At 42.7% G+C, this 23,289-nt stretch overlaps 2 protein-coding genes across 5 annotated transcripts in view; one reads left to right on the forward strand and one right to left on the reverse strand.

Moving 5' to 3' along the window:
- Window positions 1-20,050, forward strand: LOC114449205 (TSC22 domain family protein 2-like). Of its 2 annotated transcripts, XM_028426640.1 has the most exons (4): window positions 1-2,518; window positions 10,486-10,560; window positions 17,831-17,882; window positions 18,143-20,050. In XM_028426640.1, the coding sequence occupies exons 1-4, from the start codon at window positions 666-668 to the stop codon at window positions 18,527-18,529; spliced, it is 2,367 nt and encodes a 788-aa protein (XP_028282441.1). In that variant the 5' UTR covers window positions 1-665; the 3' UTR covers window positions 18,530-20,050. The 2 variants fall into 2 exon arrangements, with proteins under 2 accessions (XP_028282441.1, XP_028282442.1); XM_028426641.1 differs by lacking the exon at window positions 10,486-10,560.
- Window positions 20,035-23,289, reverse strand: part of si:dkey-17o15.2 (UAP56-interacting factor) — a 4,157-nt gene continuing 902 nt past the window's right edge. Inside the window, exons 4-9 of one of the 3 annotated variants that reach the window (XM_028426647.1) lie at window positions 22,216-22,364; window positions 21,948-22,023; window positions 21,777-21,829; window positions 21,497-21,571; window positions 21,286-21,412; window positions 20,035-21,188 (exon numbers count right to left, since the gene is read on the reverse strand). In XM_028426647.1, the coding sequence (XP_028282448.1) occupies window positions 21,090-21,188; window positions 21,286-21,412; window positions 21,497-21,571; window positions 21,777-21,829; window positions 21,948-22,023; window positions 22,216-22,364 (579 nt within the window). In that variant the 3' untranslated portion in view covers window positions 20,035-21,089. Of the gene's footprint in view, window positions 21,192-21,285; window positions 21,413-21,496; window positions 21,572-21,776; window positions 21,830-21,947; window positions 22,024-22,215; window positions 22,365-23,289 lie in introns of all 3 variants that reach the window. The other 2 variants (XM_028426645.1, XM_028426646.1) reach the window with 2 other exon arrangements.

Here is a 23,289-nt window from a genome sequence, read left to right on the forward strand (position 1 = left end):
TTGCACACAACATAGCCATCTTGTCAAGAGTGTCTGAAGAGAGGGAGGTAACTGTAGGCGCTGTTTAGATTATCATTTGTTTTAAGCTTGATATTTAGGAGCGTCTCTCTCCCTCCGCCACAGTCCGCTTCAAAACAGGCGTCGCCAGCGACTGACTTTGAGTGGTGCGGTGAGAGCGTACTGAGGACTGCTTTCGGGAAGATGTCTCACATACTTGTTCCGACGTAGGGGGAGTGTGCAGCAGCCAGTTGGCTTGAATTGTTAGCTAGCTCAGTGAGTGGAGGGCTGCGGGCCCTCCTCAGCCTAAAGTAGCTCCCTTAGCTGGGTAACACACTCTGCGACAACGGCCGTGTGACAACTGGACAACCGGGACACTAGCAGGCCGGTCCGGACTGACCGAAAGCTCTGGATCAATCATCTTACAGGCTGCTGATATCGGTGTCTAAAGCCGAATAGACGAAGTTGAGTTAAGAGCCTCTGAAACGCAACAGGAGACCGAGAGAGGAAGAGGATGGCGCAGATTCATCTTGATTACAGTTAGGTATCGTGAGAAACACATCCAAGTCTGCTGATGATGATCTAAGCTTTTAAAAGCTGCAACCTGCTCGTCCCTTTTTGACGGAAGATAAACATAGCCACACGGAACTTGGAATCGGGCTGTCAACATGTCGAAAATGCCGGCCAAGAAAAAGAGCTGCTTTCAGATCACAAGTGTGACTCAGGCCCAGGTGGCGGCTGTAGGTGCTGCGGACGACACGGAGAGTCTGGATGACCCAGACGAGTCGCGAACTGAAGACGTGTCCTCAGAAATCTACGACATGTCACGGGCTGAGTACGAGCCTGCGTGTGACAGAAGTTCATCAGAAGAAGCCCTGAATAATGTTGGAGAGGCAGAGGCAGCAGGTATTTCATCAAACGTACCTCAAATCAGTCAGATGTCTGCGCAGTCAGGCAATCCCGTTGGCGAATTCAGAAAAGTGGGAGTGTCTGCCTCAAGTCAAGGTGCTGCCGGGGACTGGCCGTGGATTGGCGTTACACCGGGTGTATCCCTTATCACACAGCCTGGGACAGTACAGCAGCAATCTGCACCAACAACCAGTGTGTCAGTAAACACATCCCAACCTGCAGCAGTGACCAGTCCAGCTCCCCCACCTGCTGCCTCCACGGTGAGTTGCACTTCACGGTTCAGGGTCATTAAACTCGATCATGGTACTGGAGAACCCTTTCGAAGAGGCAGGTGGACATGTACAGAGTTTTATGAGAAAGACTCTGAGAGCTCTGTTGTTAATAAGACTGTAGATAGCATACGACATGCCAGCGCAACACTGGACCCTGCTGCAGACAGAGACAGTGGGCTCGGACTTACATCAGTATCTGTGGTTGCTTCAGCAACACACTCTGGTCAGGGCCTAGGCTCTATGACAGATGCTTCCAGCTCTTCAACCCGCATGCATCCAGTGGAGACACTACCGCAGCAGCAGCAGCAAATCCTCAATCAAAACTATGGCGCCTGGCAGCATGGTGTTAGTGGGTCGGCCACACACAGTACTTTCTCCAGTATCAAGCCAGCAGCTGTCCCAGCTCAGCCAGCAGTAGGAACACTGCAGCCTCCTGCTGCCCAGAATGTGCTGCCAGTTGGACAAAATGGCTCACCTCAGGCTGGTGTCCAGATACAGAAGTCCCCCATCATGCCTCCATCAGCACAGCCCAGTGTTTACCCCTCTCAGCAGCAGCAGCAGCAGCAGCAACAGGTTTCGGTGGGCCACCATCTGAGCAATCAGACGTCTGGACTGATGCAGAGCCAGGCTGAGTACTATCAGCAGCAAAATCCTACTTCCATGCCACCAGGACTTGCCACAAGCCAGCCCATCCCAGTGTCTGCAGTGGCACAACCTGTGGCACAAGGACCCACATCGGTCATGCCTCCAGCTACTGGAGGACCTTCTGTGATAAGTCAGGTTGTAGAAGTTGCCAGTGCAGGCGGGGGATCTGTACCTGCTGGACAGCCTGCTCCGGTTGTCTTGCAGCAGCAGACTGTGGGGATAGGAGGTGCTGGAGGTTCCATAATGATTGGTGGATCTGCTCTGCAGCAGCAGACCATGGGTCAATATCCTGCTGCTGGACAGCCTCAACCCCATGGCCACCCCACATCCTCTGGTGTACAAAATGTGCCTGCCATCTCAGTGGGTTCCAGTGTTCCCACCACTGTGCCCACTGCTGTGCCCAGTGCCTCCAGTGCAACCATGCCAAATGTGACAACCTCTAGTCTGCCTCCGGGTCAAATACCCCACAGCAAGATTCCAGTGGCTTTGGGGATGCAAGGCTTTGCAATGACTGGATTCGGACAGGTGGAGGGTATGGGTGGAAGGAAGTCAGAAGGACTCATCAACGCACAGTCTCCTGTTGTCTCTGGAAAGGAACCGGTGAAACCCCTCATGCCTGAGAGCTTGCAGCTCACCACTCCTACTGTCAACAGCTTATTTGGAATCCACATACCTGTTGACGGGGAGGAGGACAGGTAACAGGCTTCTTTTTCTTTATGTTCCTTTGGTGGGCTTTACAACATCATCATTCTTATGCAGCATTACTGATAATGAACACAAATTAAACATTCATATTAGGACTGTATAAGGCCTAACTGTGCCTGCTTTAGTGTACACCTAGGGTGAAAATTGTCTTTAGATACATTTTCTGGGATCACAGGAAGAAGAAAAGCCATAACAAACTACAGTGCTGAGTGCTGGGCATTGAGCTAGCAGGAGAAACTGGGTTTTTCCCTCAGGAGGTATGAGGGTGGGGAGTGCATTGAAGGAAGAGAGTAGTTGCTCACAGGAAGGAAATATAATGTTTGTTGTTTCTTATTAGGGCCTAAAGAACTATGTGTGGCTCATTTGAGGCACCCATGGCTCCACCAGCACAAGCAGCAACTTGTTAAACACACATGACTCCTGTAATAGTGTGATTCCTTGTGTGTAAGGGTGTATATTTGGATTGTATGACTCTGTGTGGGACAATTTTGTTGCAGGTCTAATGTCAACCATTTACTATAACCCTCTAGGACATTCTGAGGAGATGGCTTTGGCTGCAAACATTACAGATGAGGTGCTAGTTTCTGTTGTGCACAGAGTTAGCTTAGTGCTCTGTCAGCCTCAGGCTACATGCTTGACCTTTTTAGTAAGTTAGTTCCAGCTCCAGAAAGTACTTTCTCTCATACAAATATGGTCATTATTTCGTTAGGGTGATGTAGTAAATACAGAAAAAGCGGCTACAAAAAGTGGTGTGTTTCCCTTCCAGATGCATCTCTCTTTCGGTTGTAGTAGATGGCATGCATGAACGGAAATGATACAGTGACTGAAATCTCAGTGGTTTGCATTCACAGTCTTCTAGATGTACCGGAATGTAGAGCAGACAGGATATGCAGGCTGCACAATGCGGGTCCTACTTTTTTGAAAATGATTCAGCTCACGGTGTGTACTTTTGGTATTGGGCAGACATAGTTGGTTATTATGTGTCACTGATTTAAGGTGCAGGGAGTCTTTCCTGACTAAACTGAGATAAATCTTCATTACAGCTGCTGATATTAATGTGATTTATTCCTCATATTACTGTGGTTGTTAATGTTGTTGTTAGTGCAGTGATACTGGAGTGAAGTGCTTTCGGTGCTGTAATCTTAAGTGTAATGTTGCAGTGGATTTTGTAAGTAATGTTTGATAAACTTATACTTGGAAATAGGACGTAGCCTATGCAACAAATCTACACAATTGTGAGCATGTATGCAGTGCATGTGTGTCTGTGTTACTCTGTAATTACACTGCCAAAATGCTGTGCCAATTTTCTGTATTTGTTATAGTTCAGAGTGTCCACTAAATTTGTGCAGTGCAGAGAAGTGACCAATGAGCTGACTGAGGCAGAAAGAGGGATAATTGTAATTGTAAAAAATGGTAGTGAATCAATCGCTGTTGTTGCAGAGTCAATTAAATCTATTTCTATCTAGGTTTACATCAAGCTATACAGTAGGGCATCCTGATTTTACACAGGAAGGGCACCAGTTATTTGTAATTTCTGTTCCTGTGAGGGTAATGATATCTTTAATAATGTGTTTGTGCACCAGACAATCATAAATGTTTTTTTATTTATTATTGTTTATATGTTTTATAAAGCTGTGCATTTGCTATGCAAACTAGATCAGGACCTAAAATACCTCCAGTAACTGCAGGCACTGTTTGTATCTGATGGCTGAGGTGATTATCAGGTCAAATCTGTCTCGTGCTCCTAGTGTTAGGAAGTACCTACAATTTTATTCTGTCAAATTCATATTCTCCTCCTCACATGATTTCTTTGTTCATTTGTAACAATTACCATTGAATTAGTTTGGAAATATTTTCTCTTTTAGCCAGTTAAATACCATAATATCATTTCAGTCACTGTGACAATGCATCTCAGTTTAGGCAGTGTTTATGGACGCCCCTGTTGTACTTGTGAGAAGACCCAGCTCTCAGGCTGATAAGACAAGGGGTCTCTTACGACAGCCAAGCCCTATCAGACATTGAGCAGTAGTGTTTCCACTGTGCCCCTGTTCTGCCGATAAGAGACCTGACAGTGGGGTGTGTCAACCAACTGTGCTTTTAGTCAAGTTATGGTCCTTTTCTTTTGCAATGCAAGCTCGGGCTAAACTACTGTCTGTTCACTTTAGGGCATTTAGACATGTGTAAACACACACCTACTTGAAGTAGACCTCCACAGGCCCTGTCCACAGGCCCCGTGAGACGAGCGCAGGCATATCCGCAGAAGTTTTAGGAGTTCGAAAACACTAATTTTTGAAACTGGGTCTCAGAGTGTGTACATTTCAAAACGCTATTTCCATGTTTCTGTGTGTATGCCAAATATGCAACTTTTCTGAAACGATGACGCCACAGCTCCACCTCTCCCTTAACCTGCATGCGAGCACTCCGACAACAACCAACTACTGAACTTGTTATGTGTATATGTTACTGTACTTGTGTGCTTTTACAAAATCTTCTGCTCCACTACCACAGCGAGCAGCAAGTGGACAATAACTACTAAGTTTTTAGATCCATGTTAACATCACACAACTTTCTGTGCATGCCACATGTCTTCTTTTTTGCTTTTGGCTTTGTGTTTGTGGTAGCGTTACAGCGCCACGCGTAGGCCTGGCATAAGTACTACAGTGTTCTCAGTAATTTTGTGGGGATACATGTAGATGCACACATCTACTGAAACAATGCGGAACAATTTACGGAAAACGTTTTTGAAAGGAAAACGATCTCTGTGTGGCCACTGTCTCTCTGTAAGTCATTCAGAGTTGTGGCTGCAGCTCCTGCTTCATGATTGTTCATTTTTTTTGTCTGTTGCCGCATCAATGTGGTTGCTGCTTTGTACCAACTACCCAACTGATTGACTGACAGACAAGGTCTGACAGTTGTTCATGTTCAGATGAAGTGCTGAATGACATCCCTTTGCTGCTGCAACTGTGGTATGCTCAAAAGAAGTGGAGGAAGCTGCAGAGTGGAACTTGCTGTGCCTCTCTGCAGCAGGCATTTTAGCTATGCTTGACACACCCCCACTCCTCCCTCCCCCAGATTTTTTTGTGTCGTCTCTTGCTTAATTTCTACATTTGCACTGTCTCTTCCGATACACAGCAGAAATACATCTCCACAAATTGACTACCTCAGTAGCTAATAGCTAATCGGTTTGACTGCATGTTTAAGAGGGTGGTGGAGTTTACACAGCTTGCACAACCAGAAAAGACTCTTTAAACCTTTGGTAGTTTGCTCATAACTTCATTCAGCCATGTCGTTTTTCCTGCAACGTGAAACAATGAAGATCCTGCATACATTAAACCAAAGACTAGATGTTCTCATACTAAGAATATAGTGTGCTCAGTTTAATGTTTCCCACATGGCTGAAGATCCAACCACTGACACTGACGTTCCAAGACATTAGTAAATTGTCATAATATACATGCTGACTCACATAGTTTCTATTTTGGTGAAGTGTTTTCATACATATTGTATCTGTATTGTGGTGTGTATGTGACTGAACACATGCAGTGGGAGGTAAAGTTTATTGTCCTCACATAAAGGGAGCTTACGTAAGATCAGGCTCCTTAGGAGGTAGAGGAGTGCGGGCCTGCGATGCAGTTACTGCCCCTGTGAACTGAGATTGCTTGTGTGGGTGGATGAGGGGTGTGTCTTTGAGGGGATGGCTTGTTGAACAAGTATCCGTGTAGTGGGTGGGGACACTGGCTGAAGAAGATCACGTGGTGAGGCAATACCTTTTGGAAGAGTGATATTTCCAGATTATCTCATTTTTGTGGTGGAAGTGTGGCCGTGTATGTGACACATTAGGGACAACATGTGCCACATAGTCTTTCCTTTGCCTCTCTGACCTCTGGTTTACTGCTGTATCCTGTTTTCAGCCGGAGCCCCTCACACTGCTCTCCACCTTCTATTCATTTAATATTCCTTAGCTCACTCCCCGCTTCCGCAGTGGGGCTCTCTGGTCATATCATATGACATTTGGTGGGCACATTTTATCCAGAGTGCCTCACTAAGGTAGAAGTCAACGCATTTTTTATTTCGCTGGGCATCTTTTGCCTTTACTAATGCATTTAGGATAAGATTATCCTCAATTAGTCCCACAGTAGGGAAATTAGCAGTATAACAGCAGCACACAGTATCAAAAAGGTAACTAATAATTAGATAATTATTTTAGATTAGGTAATATTATAGTTATAGTAAAAGTAGTATTACTATTCTTTTTCTGCTCTGAACTCTTAATCACTTGCTATGTACGGTATGCATTTCTATGTATACTTGTCAAGCTGTTCATCCTTTGTGACCCCGGGCTAACCTCAACCTTTGAGCGCTTTTTTTTTTAAAGAAATATGTCTTCTGTCATTTGACTGACACTAGTAGTCTGTATGTCTGTAGACTTTTCTTCAGTCATCACCAGCTGTATTCACCTCCAAATTATTGCAGTTATTTAATATTAATGACAGTGGTAATGACAGCTATTGTAAACATATCTCCTTTGATCAGCTTCCTTCTTTGATCACTTGGTTACCTGCTTGTTTTTGCAGCAACCCTAAAGGTAATTCCTGTCATGACTGCTGTCAGTTATTTTAGTCCACTTGAAGTGCAGGGTTGCTAAGATTTTTAAAAATGAGTAGGGAGTATTATGATATCAGGAACTAAACTCTTGAACTGCAAGTTATTTTAGCACATTTGTGTGTTTTTGTGAAGAGACTCCCTAATTGACAAGAAGAATTATTTTGAGTCTTGAAACTTGCAGCTTGTCGATGACTATATGTTTGATGTTTATGTTGTATTGGAGGCATACAGGGCTGCAAAGCATTTGGATGATATGTAAAAAAGGCCAGATCTCTTTCTCCAAAGCATGTGCTGACTTTTCCCACTCCCTTCTTCAGAGACATGGTATAAGTCATAAATTATTATTGAGGTGCATTCACCACACATTCAGAGCAGCAACGCAATGTCTGCCCAAAGTCACTTCTCTCTTTTCAGTGTTCTCTGATGTGGAAAACCAGCACCAGTGTTTAACTATGTTAGTCAGCTAGCTAGCTTTGGTCATCTGTTTAGAAACTAGGAACTCTGTCTCTCTGGTTACTCAGCAACCTTGAAATACACTGGTTTATAATCAAAGAGGGTCGACAACACGTTCTTGGTCTCCAAGATAATTTAGCCTAGCTCCGATTCCTCAGGCTGAGCCAAGAATGGTCCTAAATTTATAATGTATTCTGTAACTTAGAACATAAGAATTTCATACACATATAACGCACGTTCTTATTTCAAACAGCTAAACAAAGTTGACCTTATGAAATAATATTTTTGTGTTTTTATGCAGTAGTGAAAGAAACGGTTCACCTTGAACACATAACTTCAATAGTGAGTTTCAGTTTAATCCTTGTTCTCTATTAAACCGTTTCTGTCAGTATCTCTATACCTCATTTTTGTTTTATACCAGATAGTTCTTGAAACCTTGATACCCCAGGTTTGTTCAACTAGGTTTGTACAATCTGATGTATGTTAGCAAGACTCTGGCATGGCAACTTTCAGTTTTCTCTGGCAGCCCTGCAGTTGCTTGTGGTCTTTCGTGCACTCCTTCTCCCTTGACTACAACCCAGAACCTGCTGAAATAAACTCCCACGGGCCACTGAAATCTAAATAGTTTTGACCTACTTCTGGTCCGTGGCAGATGTATGGATGTTGCTGAGAACCTGGAATCTCATGAGCACCAACAGTGAGAGCTTTCAACACCCTCTTCTAGCCTCTCTCTCTTCCTTCTGCACCTCCCAATTACTCTACCTGTCTGTCTCGTGCCTTATGGTAGTAATCCCCTAGTGCTCTTTTCTGTCTCGACACCACACTACAGCAATCACTTTAAGTAGAGTTGAATGGAAGGCTTTGCACTGGAACCTTAGCAGCCCCTGTCCGCCAGTTTGCAGTGCTTATGGTTTTCACATAGCGTGTCTACCATAGGCAGGACTTTTGGTAAGGCAGAATATCTTTGTAACACCTTGATGGCATGAAGTAAAAACTTACATTCTGTCTAACACAAGCTGTTCACTTTGGTCGTCATTTGGGGCTACTGTGGGTTTCTCACATGCTTGTTGAGTTTGCTGGGTTATTGAGAGGTTCAGCACTGTAAAACTGAACCTGTGACATGGCTGCTGGTTCACAAAAAAAGAAGGGAAGAAAAAAAACATGCGTCATGCTCCAGCCTGGATGTGTGACATCAACCAGCAAAAATGTACCAAAAGGGTATTTTTGTCTGTTGCCAGGTCATACGTTTGCTGTAGGGCAGCTTGAGCATGTGTAACCCTGTTTTTTTTGTCAGGTTAGCTTTGTACTTCGACTGGGGGGAGTAAGATTTTTTTATGTTATGTGTTCCCTTTTTTCTGTCTGGTTTATGGTCGTAGACTGCGCTTTCACCATTGAACACATTGAGTGGTTGGTTTACAAAGAGGGGCTTTCATAAATGGATATTGACATGTTGCATTTTTGGCCTACAAAGAGTGCTTTTGAGGCAAGTGTGCCACTTAAAAACAGGGAATGATGACTCTTCTAGTTCTTAGTTCATTCATGAAGAGGACTCCTAATCATCTATCCTCCTTGACTTTAGCCCGTAGCTGAAATAGAGAGGCTTTCTGCGGAGGCATATGCCTGCCACACGTTTGCACCATTTTTGCACCGATGCCCACAAAGTAATATTAAGCAGAGCCATAGGAGGAGGTTTGGGAGAGTGTTTAGTCATGAGGTAATGTGACAAAGGGAGTTTGTGCCAGAGATTTCTAGGAAAAGAGCCTTGGCTGCTATAATATTCACACACATGCTGTAAATCAACTCCTCATTCCCCTGTGTTGCGAGTGTGTAACTCTGGCTTATTCGTTTGTGTGTATACGCTTATGTCGATGTGCTTTTACATTTGTGTGAATGTGGGAGAGGCAGTTAGTTTTGAAAAGCATGAACTGGGAGTAGATGAAGAGAGAGTGTGTGTTTGTGCATGTAGAGGTCAACATGGGGGTTTCCTTTCCCCTTCCCGACATACATCCCTCGACATAGAACACAGTGTACTAGTAGCTAACCAAACCAACAGGGATATGGGAAATAATGTTAAATCTCACAGTGTGTTGTTATTTAGACCAAAACTGTAAATATAGATATACCCCTGAGAATGAACTGGTTATTTCCTAATGCAGGTATTAGATCCCCTTTTGTTTCTTCCTCTGATTCTGCTTTGAATAATAATTTGTCTGTCTTATTTTTTTTTTCTTTTCATATATAATTTCTTTTCATTTAAGTGTCTGAACCTATGGATATGCAAACTTTCTCTTATGTCTCTGTGGATGCTCTCATTCATCCAGGTCATAGTTATGTCCAAGAGTTTAAATCAAGGCAACTGGTTTCAAGGACTTTTTTTAAGACCTTTCGACACTCCCCCGAGTGGCTTCTTCAGTTCTGCTTCTCTTATGTCAAAAGATTTCCAGCTGATTAATTTGGAAACAGCTTTCTAGTTTTAAACACATTGAAGCATATTCAAGAGACCTACTATTATGTAGACAGGGGGGGTCTCTAACAACTGAGAATGATTATTTTTGCCTAAAACCAAGAGTTATGGCATGAGTAGTGCGCTGCACAGCAGAGGTAAGTGCCTTGCTGGGGGCTCTTAAAGTTTATGAAGCTGTCCTCACCTCTGAAAATACATTCCTGTGTTCTCGACTCCCTTTCTTGAGCCTCTTTGCTACGCTCTGTATACTATGTCCTGTTATATTGGCACCTGAGAAGCATTTCTCTGTCCATGTTGACTGCATTCAGATTTCCTGATGGGAATATGGAGTTGCGTAAGCCAATATTTCTAGGAATCAAACTTGAGTTTCCTTTTACAGTTTCAGCTCTTCACTGTCTCTGTCTCTTCTCTTTTCCCGAAATGTGGTCGACACAGGAACCCTTCCAAGGCTTTCTACCAGGCCTTCCAGTCTGGCAGCAGATTAAGAGACTCAAAGGCCCACAGTGATAGGTACAGTACTATACTGGATTGGACTGGATGGGCCTGCAAGAGTGTAACAATGTGTGTGCAGTGTTCAGTAGCACTGAGCTTTGCTTTCCCCACGTGCATGGATTCAGTTTGGAAACAAAGCCTGGCAGCAAGTGCAGGATTGGCCAATAGAGCCTATCAACATCTTACTGTTATTTTTCCTCAACTTCTCTTTAGTGTTGTGGTGTCCTGTGGTGTATATGTGTGACATAATAAATTGTCTTTGTCACTTAAACATTCTGTTCTTTCTTGTCACTGCCGCTGAGTTTCACTTACATAGTTTTGGCCACCATTTCTGTAGTCTCCTGTAACTGCTCAACTACAGAAATCCTGGTTCGCAAAAAAAGAACAGAGTCCAATAGGGCAAGCAATGCAAGCAGTCAGACAGTTAATCAGATTATAATCTGGTTTATCCCAATTAGAGAAACGATTGTTTTTTCAATCTTTTCAGTTGGATTTGATCTTTAGATTTAAAGGTAAAGGTGGATGAAGAAAAGTGTAAATAACTACATGAATACCACTGACATTTCCAATTACCATAGATTGAATATAAAGTAGAGCTGGTGTTCATGAGAGTAAAAAGGTGGGTCTGTATATGAAATGTTTTTTTTAATGCTAAAAAATCAATTATATCAACATGTCCTTTTTCAGATAAAACAATATTTTACTCTCTTAAATACTGAAAACACTTAATGCAGTTGTGAAAATCTCTAATAACATGTAATGACATGATTATTAGGGCAGTGTAACTGTAACCTGACATTTTGAATAGTTTTTTTGGTTCTAATCACTTGTCACCTGACAGCTTACGTTGTTTACAGTACTGGACTCTATTCTGGTGATGCTCATTTGTTAAGCAGAGAATATGTGTTTACAGTAAATGGCCAGAGCTATGAAAATGATACCATTAATACTAAAATGTGTTGCTTTCAGAGTGTGTGCATGCTGTCCATAACACAGGATGTAATTAACCACCCAAGTAAACTCAGGCTTCTGAAGTTATCTCACCTCTGTGTCACTGTTTCATTTATGCACGCTTAATGAATCATGGTACTCTTATTGATCAACAATAGTATAGTAGGCTATGTAAAGCTTGAGGGAATGCTGCCAAAGCAGCTGACCATTTTTTGTGGTGCCATTTACAAAAATAAAAAGAGAAGCACATGAAACCATATCTTAAAGGCAGGAAATGAAACTGTTTTTAGAGAAATATACAGCTGACACACTGTCACCAGCCCCTTAGGGAACTACACATTTACAAACATGTATATTCTTTGGTTTAGATGCAAAGCAACATTTTGTTGGCATCAGGCAAACAGTGACCGTCTTTGTAGTGCAGGTAATTCCCACTCTAAACAATAGGCAGCAACATTGTAAGATGTGGCACGAGTGGTGATGTTAAGAGCGGCATGCTTCACTTTTTTTTTTGAGTGGTGTTGTTGTGAATGAGCTTTGTGGCCAAGGACTGCTTTTGTTTCCATGGAAGCAACAGATAACCAGAGCTGTGTGAGTGCTGTGTTTGGTGGATATTGATGATAGCTGTTTGGCATTGATCTGGTTAATTCAGATTTATTTTATCCACAGATTAGCCACAGATTATTTATCTGCAGGAAGCAGGTGAAGTCATGTAAGAGGCGGTGACACTGTAACGCTGCTAAAATATACAGTGCATCTCACCAAACACTGACGTAACAATTACTTCCAATGACCTTAGTCTTACATTTATATTTATATTAGTAAGTAAGTGTGTAAAGAATGAGGTACCAGCTTTTCAGCTGCATTGCAGAGGAGCATGTTGTAAGGAGTTCCTCCATGGGGCATCAGCATGGCTCACTTTGCACCTGTTTCTGGCGGTTTTTATGCACATTTTACTTTAAAGCATCAGTTTGTCAGTTTGTAAGATTGTTAGTTGAAAGAAATAGCAAACACCAAATAAACAGGATGTCAAAAATGTCAAAGGGTTGGGATGAAATAAGCCATTATAGTGCAGCACTAGACACTATCTTAAGTGAGAATGCTAACCAGCTAGGTAAAGAAAGCAGCTAAGTGTTTTCTGATGATGTGAAAAGGCTGTAGTTAATAAAATATAAACTGCTACTTCACAATTACACCCAGAGTGTTGATGTTCTCTTGGTTGTCATTTTAGCATTTCCCCTATTTGATTCTCTGCTGTTTAAAGTAGTGTAACATTAACAGTGGAAGTTGCCAGGTCTGAATTGAAAGTCAATATATTCACAGCTGAGTATAAAATTGACATCTCTGTGACTGGTTCTCATGTTAGTTTATATCTGCAGCCAAATAAAGAATTACGGTGTGTTTTAATGAGCAAAGTTTACAGCATCACAAATGGACAGGTAATATTGACTTGTGCACCTGCTATCGTTGGGCATTACGCGCTGGCTTCCTATCCTGAGCTGCTTGTCTTATCATGTCTCAGGCAGGCAGTGGACAGCTTTGTTGCTGAAAGAAACCTACTGCTCTAATATATGCCAGCAGTTCTGCCAGAGGCAAGGAATGACAAGTATTGTGAGAGGTAATTTATTCCTCCCCACTCCTTCACTTGGCCACGCTCAGTGCAAATGTAAACTTTTCTGACTCTAATGGACTTTTTATTGACATTTCTATTTATAGCTAGTACAGTATGACCACCAAACCTTACACAGAACCTATGTACACCACCATGTACAGGGTTAAGTTTACTGGAGTGTTGGTTGCATAATCAGTAGCAGAGTAAGTTCAAACCCTCATTAGCATTGTGTTTCATTTAAAGCCCGAACCGTCAACCTCCAAGGCTTGACCTTACATACATCAGTAGTTAGGCAGGGTTTGCACTGTAATGCTGCAGCTCTTGGCTTCGACATGAGAAATAGAGGCTTGAGCAAGATCGTGTGTGTCAGGAGCAGTGCTCTAACCAGAGGTCCAGAACACTACTCAGCCATGTTGTGGTTTCCAAAATCCCCCCCTCAGTGCCAGTTGTTCTTGGAAGTTCTACTTTGAGTACCAGATGGTGTCCTAATATGGTTCTGACTTGATTGTTATTCCTGCATGCTTCAGTGTGAATAGTACAATTGTAGCCACCCAAACCATCCTGACTGAACAGAATCATCTTACACACTTTGACTCCAGGACGAAGTTCAGTCCGTAGTCCAAGCCTTGCCTGGAGTCATTATGAAATCAGTCTGACTATTATTGATGTTTACCAGTCTCCATAGTTACAAAGCTGGCCTGTCACATGTCCCACTGACAGCATACATGGGTGTTTTGTGTTTTCCTCTCCTTTTCTCCTCTGCTTTGATTGCATTTGTCTCAGTCCACCTTACTGCTGCCTCCACTGAAAATCCTCCATTTAATGCTCATTCATTAGGACATGAAACTACAAGCTTTGATGACAATATGGCTTAAACAGCTTTTCCAAATAGGGATCTTAAGATCTTTAAAAACCTATTTTCATTGTGGGAAATTTTATTTTTTACTCTTTATGGACCAAATGTGTATGCACTAACAATCAAATTTATTTGGAGAGAAATCTGCAATTTATTTTCTGATCTGTCTGTGATTTAAAAACACTCTAGAATGGCTGCTGTCATTATTGCACTTTTTTTTCCCTCCCATTTGTCTCATTGCTGTCACACGAGAGCAATTTTAACACATCTTGAACATTTGATCTCCTTATTAGCCTCATATATAACTGGGAACCAAACAGTATCATCTTTATTTGAAACTATATGTTTGTGTGGCATGTCTTAGTTTTCTGTGCTGTCTTAGGCCACTGGTGGAGCAACAAGGGTGTAACCCAGTGAGCGTCTGTGTGTTATAGACTGAGAGATATAGATATATACTATAGGGGGGTTTGTGTGTGACAGCTTAAAAACACATACATTTAATGGGGGGAAGTCCTAGTTGATATGCTGTTGGTCCTTAGGAACCTTTGGTTACATAACTTAAGCTGACGGGCGTGTATGTACTTGTATAAGTTGAGTGACAGTGCGGGTATCTTGTTGAACATATCTACATTGTTCATTGTGTGATGTACAGGCATGTAGCTCATGTTGGCCATCATCAGATCTGACAGAGATCAAAGGCAGGACATAGGATGTGAGTGACAGTGTTTCAGAGCAGCAGAGGTATGGGAACATTCCTCCCTCAGCACAACCTGCTGATAACAACCGAGCAAGTGCTTCCGTCAGCCTCACACACATAAATTGGATGGTGTGGAACAAATGGAACATCTTGTTCTCAGGGAGAGCCTGTTCTTAAAGGTACCTGTAGGATTTTCCAGTAGAAGAACTTTATTTCCAAATGTGGGTGTGGGACGTTTAAGGTACTGTGTTATGTGTGAGAGGGTGGTCGGGGTTATCCATGATGGATAACAGTTTGTTAAGTGTCCTCCTCTCCACCACTGCTTCAAAGGTCTCTTGTCTGCAGCCAATGACAGAGCCGGCCTTCCTGATCAGTTTGTCCAGTCTGTTGGTGTCACTGGCTGCAATGCTGACCCCCCAGCCTCCTGTACTCCTCCTCCCGTCCACCACTTATACACCCCACAACTGCAGAGTCATCAGAAAACTTCTGTAAGTGACATGACTCTGAGTTGTACTGAAGGTCTGAGGTGTATAAGGTGAACAGGAATGGAGTAGGCAAACTGCAGAGGGTCCAGAGAAGATCTCACCTGCGGCCTAAGGTTAGCCAACACCAGCCTCTCCAGCACCTTCATCACATGAGATGTGAGGGCAACTGGGCAGTAATCACTGAGGCCAGATGGAGATGACTTCTTAGGTACAGGAACCAGGCAGGAGGTCTTCGAGAGGAGTGGCACCCTCTCCAGGCTGAGGCTCAGGTTGTAGAGATGCTGGAGAACTGCAGACAGCTGGCTGGCACAGGTCCTCAGGATCCTGGGGCTGATGCCATCTGGGCCTGCAGCCTTGTGTTGGTTTAGCTTGAGAAGTGTCAAAGGAGGGAAGGGTGGTAGGCTGTAGTCCTGTCTGGTCCAGAGGTCTCACCATAGGGGGAGGAGGGGAGAGCTGAGAGGTGGTTGGAGGGGGAGGGTGGAGGTGTGGTTGGAGCAGGGGAGAGATAGAGGAGACAGAAGCGGTCTGAGAGCTAAAACTGTTGAAGTGGGTCATTAGCTCTCTCCCTGCTGCCATCAGTCAGTCCCCCCCCCCCCCCCACATCCTGTGATCTTCTTCCTTCCAGACCACACCTCCCTCACATTTTGCTGGAGATTGGCTTCCAGAGTCCTTACTTTACAGACTCTCCCTCAGCTTGTCTCTCAGTAGGTGTTGCACCCTCCGCAGCTCCTCCTTGTTTCCAGACCTGAAGGCTCTCTTCTTCTTGTTAAGTAGAGTCTTCCTCTCTTCTTGAGTAAAGCCTTGTTTTATTGCAGGTTTACAACCTGAAAGTTTCTGAAAGTTCCTAATAGTTACTGAAAGTTTCTGAAAGTTCCTGAAAGTTTCTAATGGTTCAGCTGAAAGTTAGTATGTGTGTCTGTGTGAAATAAAGAGTGTGGAAACTACGAGTTGTATCCGCCATGCTTGTTCAGACAACCTGTCCAGAGGGGAGACTAACGAAGAGTAAATCTGGACAGTATCTGCCTAACACGCACTGATATCCAAGTATGAAAGAAGCTGATATTCACTTACACAATAATAATAAAGCTGAGGTAATAATATATTGTTAGGCCAATACTTAACATTAACAAATACTAACAATTCAAAAACTAGTGTCGGCTCATATGATTAAAATCTCAGATATATTGATACAGATGTTCACTGAACACAAGCAGAGATGAATTAAACAGAATTTGATAATATTATCTAAATAATTTAGTGGCTGCTGGCACAGTATGTGGCTACTACTGGCAAACTGGAGATTGACCTTCAGGAGAAAACCTTAAACACCAGTATGTTCTGACAGATGCTAGAAAAGCAGCCCCACCTTCATTTTTCTGTCTCTTTAATCAGTATAAATGTCATTTTGAAAAAATCCAAAGGACATGACATTTGTGTGTCATACTCACAGTGACCTTTCAAAACACATTTCTGGCCTTAAATCACAAGTTCATTATGTCCAAATTTACTTCATTTCCTCTTCCTGAGTAATGACCAGGACTGGCAGCGTCCTGTTGGTCACAGCCTCCTGAACAGCAAGCATCAGGTGGGTGTTTCTGTGACAGAACAGACAGTAACTGCAATTTAACAGGTGCTGTGAGGCAAACATTTCATGAAGAAACAGTTTAATAATCAAAATGCTGTTCTGCCTGATGCATACAGAGAAAATAAGCTCTTTATGTCCCTCTGGTGGAGCAAGTCTTTAATGCTGACACCGTCTTATCTGAAACCGGCCATTTAACTTTCTTACAAATGTGGTTCATACATAATTCAGGTTGGTAGTGATGGAAATAATCAGTCCACTACATTGTGTCAGATTTTCAATGGTAAAGTTTAGTGCAGGGCTTCTTGGCGCTTGCTGTGAGCTGCTGTTGGTGCTGGATGTGACTGCAGTGACTCCCCCTCTGTAACCATAGTATGAAGTATCTCCAACGTGTTCTACAGCCGCTCGTACAGTAACTGTGAGGCGGGCGGAGCCAGAAATACATTCAGTGACGTGTCTCCGCCTCCTGTCATCTCCCCATACTTCTCCACCCGCCGCCTCATGTTTCATTATTCTAAATGTGGTCACGCTCATCCCAGCCTAACCGCCTCCGGTGCGCTCCGCTGACCTCCTGTCCTCCGCTACCAGCAGCGCCATGCCGTGCACGTTTTCCTACAGGCCGCCGGGCTGCCCCGGGGACCCGCTGCGTTCTTACCGCACGCACCGCAGGTATATGGCGGACGGCCCCGCCTCCGCTCTGCACGCGGGACTAATTGGAAAGTTTTGCGTTTAATCCAGATGTTTTAGGCGCACGACTCTGCTAGGGTCGTACGCAGCTGTTTTGTGAGACTTAAAGCTACGCTAAATTTAGCCTCGACTAAAGGATGGATTATTTGGACCTGTTACTGTGTTGCCTGCAGCCAAACTTCTCTCATTCTTCCTTCACATGAGGTGACCTAGATTGCAGCTATAATGTACCAGGAGTGGTGACAGGCCATTTTGTATGATACGCCCTTCATTCTTGCACTGACTGATGGCATGTAGTTTGATCAACTGAGCACCGGCGTCCTTTTCTTCCCCCCACAGATTGGGACAGTGTGCAGATTCTGCAGACATGAAACTGACCTTTAACTCTTTTAACTTATGTATTTTCTTTGTGTTGCAGTGCCTCTGGAACCAACATTGTTGCCATTGATAATAAAATTGAGCAGGCAATGGTGAGTAATTTATTATATATATATATATATATATATATATATATATATATATACATATATAAAGCAGGTGTTGATTTGCATGGAAAAGAAGCAACACAGTGCTGCTGAATTCAAGTAATGTAGATTAAAATGAATTTAGACTCTGTTTTAGCCTTGAGCTTCACTCTCCTGTCCATGTTTGCTGCAAGAACATGATAAATCAGCTTCTGTGTAACAGTGACCCAGTAGCAGATCTCATGTCGTGCACTCTCCTCCCGCAGGACCTGGTGAAAAGCCATCTGATGTATGCAGTGCGCGAGGAGGTGGAGGTCTTAAAGGAGCAGATCAAGGAGCTGTATGAGAGAAACTCTGTGTTGGAGAGGGAGAATGCCGTGCTGAAATCTCTGGCCAACAGTGATCAGCTGTCTCAGCTGCCCGCCCAGTCGACCACCAGCTCTGCCGCCACGCCTCCCCAGCAAGGACTCAGCCAGCCTCCGCAGCAGGCGCAGCTGCCGGCGCAGCAGCCACTTCCAGTTCAGCCCCAGCCCCAGCCGCTGTCACACCCTCAACTCCAGCACCTCCCGAAACCCCAGCAGCTCCAGACTCAGCCTCAGCTTGATCCTGGCGCACAGCAACAACAACTGCAACCCAACGTCACCTCCGCTTGAAGTGCATCTGCCCTGCTTCATACAGGGCGGAAAAAAGAAGAGCTCTACGAATTATTATAATTAGTCTATGTGAAATTTTAAAGAAGAAAAAAAAACTTTGTCTTCTTAGCCACCAGCTTGACCACAAAGTACAGTGCTTGTGTGTGTGTGTGTGTCTGAATGTGAGTGTGTCAGTGGGTTAGCGAACAAGCGAGACTGTGAATTGCTGTTGGAATGTAAGTGTATGCATCTGTACTGTGGGCCTTTCCAGTGTTAATGCAATCATGAAGAGAGAGACAGGGAAAGGGACAGAGGGACAGAGACAGCGTGTGAGTGTGGAGACTATTAGGAAAGGTTGGGGTGTTCCTGGATTTGTTGACTGGTGGAGAAGACATCTTTTCTTGGACCAGGGCTGAGCCAAACCCACCTGCGACCTGACCTGCTCAGACTGTGGGAGTGTAAAGTGAGGGGGGGGTTTCGCCTCGTGCAAAGGATGAGACGGAGATTGATTGTCAAAAGAGAGTGATTATTTTTTTAAATGAAATATTTGAGTGGGTAAAAGGGGGAATTTTTTTAGCCTTGCTGTTTCATGTTCTAAAGTAAGAAGTGGGAGAGAGTGATTATGATTTTTTTTTTTCTGGAGCGCCACAATGCTGCCGTTACTTTTACATCTTTTACCATCAAGTTCAACATCAACTTTTGAGTTCTACTGTTAAGTGTTTTATTTATTACAGGGCTGCTATTTTCAGAATGAACAATTACGTGACGCCTGTTAAATAGCAGCCCAAGATCATCGGACTATTATTTTCTTTTACAGTGTTTGAACAGATTGGCTGCACTTCCCTGGCAAAAATGAGTCCTGACAGATGTTTAACACTAACTCAAGATTTTTACGCTGGAATGGCCAATTCATAACTCCAGTCAAGATCCAGTTTGAATGTACATTTTTTTATATAGTATAAAGTATTATGAGTGTTTGAAATGCGACTCTGCACCTGGTGACATCAAATCTTACAGCAGAAAACAGTTGATAAAAATGAACCTCTGTTCATAGATGGATCAAAGTGGATTAGTATTGCCATACCCCCCTCCATACTTCAATTTTTCTCTGTTGTTTTTCCCGAGGGGAGAAGCTGTGAAATCTTTCAACATACTTTGTAACCAAAGATGCAAAGCTGTGTAAATTGATTTATTGAAATGCACACGTATTTTTTTTTTGTTACTTCTTCCTTCACAGGATATTTTGTTGCTGTTCAGCATGTTCTGCATGATCTGTAATCTTCAAACCACTTTCTTACCTCATTTTTATTCAGCACTCTTATTGTAAGATAGTCTGTGAACAGTGTAAAATGGGGGAAGGGGGAAATGATGTGGAGCGGTGAGTCGACAGAGGAAAAAATAACCTAGTGTTACTGACACTAGTCACAGAAAAATGAAGTGAGCCATGTTTTGTTCATTTAAATGGTGTTTGAATTTCATATGCCAATAGTTTTGTTACATTGCAAATTTTAATGTATTTAAATAAAAGCAATATTCAGATTCCATGATATGTCCACCTCCCTTTGTTAGGATGTTTATAGAAACCAGTTTATTCATACAAAGACACTGTAAAATATTTTCGAGCTCTGTGAACATTTCTAACCTTTTTTTTTTACTGGTCAGTGGAAAAACCACCTTAAATGTGGGCTGATTTCTGGAAGCTCAAATTACTGTTTACAAAGTGAACACATCCTCTCACCCACACAGGATACAAAGCTACAGGGACAATGCTAGAAAAGTGAAACAAAACATTAATACCATTACATTAAAATGCTGTAAAGGGACGCTTCACACAAAAAGCATGTATATCAGCATGTATATCAAGTATATCTGTGACCCGACAAACTATTTATTCGTATTAACTGCTATGATGAGGATACTGACATTTTAAATTAGTGGCAGTATGACACAAAACGTGTCAAATCCTTCTTGACAGCGGTGTGTAATACCAGTCCCAAGTTTTGTTATATTGGAGGCAGAAATCGTCACTAAACACAATTTACACCATTAAAATAAGCAGAATATTTGCAGGCCACAGTAAAACTTATAAATATTTGATTTTGGGGTGAACTGTCTCTTTAACAGGGAAGTGTCTGTGTGCTAATAGTAACAAATCATTACAGACATTTTTTTATTTCAGCAAAATTAAAAAAACAATTTCCAAAAAAAAAGAAGAAAAAACACACACTACTCTCACAAACACAGCAGTGTTCTCTGAAATGAAGTACATCAAAGCATTGTCTTAATAACAGTGTTAACGTCCACACAGGAAGTTGTCTTCTTTTCTTTCCCAGTACAGAATATCCACAATACAAACAGCTCCGTACAATGATATGAACAATGAATGGGAACGTTAACATATGCACACTTGAACAGCTGCGCATTACATTGTACTGTTCCCCTGCCTCCCATGTGTAAAAGTCAGTCAGTCAGTGGGTCAGACTTGCCCAATCCAGACCTGGGGTCCACTGAGTGGGTCAAAGCAGGACAGAGAAGCTCTGCCTGTCCATCTCTCTCTGTCTCTTTCTTTATCCTTGCCAGGTTAACCCACGGTAACAAATCTGTTCCCTTTGCTGCTGTGTGCTGTGGCAGTGCGCTGATCTTTCAGGATGCGGAATCGCTCATTCAAAGTCATCGATGTCTGCTGTGGAAAGAAATACAAAACATTAACACACTGAACTGCGGGCATTGTGTTTCTGTATTCAACCACAGAGGAACTGAAAGTAGCCCACACTCACTGGTTTTCCAACACTGTTGATGTCAAACTGCAGAGGCACTCCTTTAGGTATTTTCTTCTCTTCTGTTTCCACCTTTAGAGGAACAGAACTGACAGCTGGGGGGTGTAGTGTCCAAGCTGTGGGAGGCCTACAAACAAGCAATATTTCACATTTTACCACTTTATGATGACTAAAATCAATGTGCACTGTTATAGCAGTGATGACAACTCACTCAGGCTGAGTCCTGGCAGTTGGGTTGTCAATTGAAACAGTCAAGATTCTGCTGGCGGTTGTTGATGGGTGCCACCTGGTGGACAAACAGATAAGGTGTCTGACATTAACGCACACATGACAGACAGTGACCCTGAAAAACCAAACAATGGCCCTCTTTCCCTTCCAAATGATTCACATCCTCGGTGCAAGTTCCTCTTCCTCACACATACAATAGTGCAACACAGCACAATTAGTCAGCTGAACATCTAGATCCAAAATAGACTGAGAGGAATACCTACTGGCGTGTTTTGACAGGAGTCGAAGTGTTTAGCTTCTGCACCTGGGCTTGTACCTGCAAAGGAAGAGAAAAATACAATGAGAGCTGAGTGAAAGGTCTTAAGTGCACAGATAAACTGGTTTGAAAGATTTTATTTACAATCACACTCTGAGATACATGCATTGACATCAACTACCTTGAGTCCCCGGTGAAAAAGAAACGTGGCCTGGCGTGCTTCTCTCTGAGTCTGCTGGACAGGTGGCAGTGGCCTGCACAAATATAATACTGCTGAGTAAATGATGGCGGTCCATCAAAATATACCCTGTGCTTGACTGTCAACCAAGAAATCTAGTTTGCTTGACTAAAGGTAAGCCTGGAATCAAAACCAAACAGCTACACTGTCCTTGTTGGTAAACTACAGTAGTGTGTGATATACCAGAATAATAAAAATAAATGTTTACCGTCGTCGCAGCTTAAAAGGTCTCCTTCCTGCTGCTGCATTTTGGCCTCTCTGTGGATCAGGCTGCCTGTATGACCACCTCTGTACCTCTGGCTTCCTGTACTGGGCTTCTGTACGCTGAATGAAGGGCTGTGCTTTTTGTCTTGTTTTCTGCAGAGAGACATAAAAGAGAAGGTTTTATGTAACAAATAATAACAAATTTACCCAAAATCCAAAATTTGGAAAAGCTGGACTGCTTCTAAAAATAAATAGAAAGAGAGGACATCTATTAGGACATAAAATATGCTTAAGAATATTTAAAATCTGCAAGTGTCTTTAGATGAGGACAAACAATGCTAATGCAAAACTACAAGTGCACTTAGAAGGTGTTATTGTTTGGTCACACATGCTATATTTCTCTGTGCAAAAAGTCAAGCTTGACTTACTATGTCTTAATATAAAAACAACAAAGGAAACGTATGCATCTAAGCACAGCTTTAAAAATAGTTCACTTAGGTTTGACAGAAAAAGCATCCGATGCTGTGGTAACCTGGCAGATTAAGCTTCAAATCATCACTAAAATTCTGAGTTTAGACTTAAATATGATAATCTGACCACTCTCAAATTATAGGAAAGAAATTTGAAAAAACATTTCTAAGATTATCCAGAGCAGACAGCAGCAGGAGCAGCAAGTTTGTGGTTTCAACTTCTGACGTCTGTTGTTATAGTGACAGGAAGCAGAGAAATCTCTGCCGTCAGATCCAGGGTATCCTGGCAGACATGGTAAAAACAAAATACTAAGTTGATCCAACCTTTGATCACTGCTAGCACCAATGAATGAGGTTTTATGATCACATGATGTCACATACACTGTTGCTTCTGCTTCTTCTTAATTCATTTTTAAAAAAAGGGGGGGGGACCATTTTAAAAGCCTAATTTTAACAAGGGCTGTGACTTCGTTTTCAAGAGACAGTATTAAGGCAAAAAACACATTAACTACTCTTATTGAAGACAGATGAGTTGGTGGGATATTCTAACATCGCTTTATGAATCTGTAAATCCGTAAGTTGGAGATTTCTTTGAGTTATATGTATTT

Source organism: Parambassis ranga, chromosome 17 (genome assembly GCF_900634625.1).
Source record: "Parambassis ranga chromosome 17, fParRan2.1, whole genome shotgun sequence".
In the NCBI taxonomy this organism is placed as follows: Eukaryota; Metazoa; Chordata; class Actinopteri; family Ambassidae; genus Parambassis; species Parambassis ranga.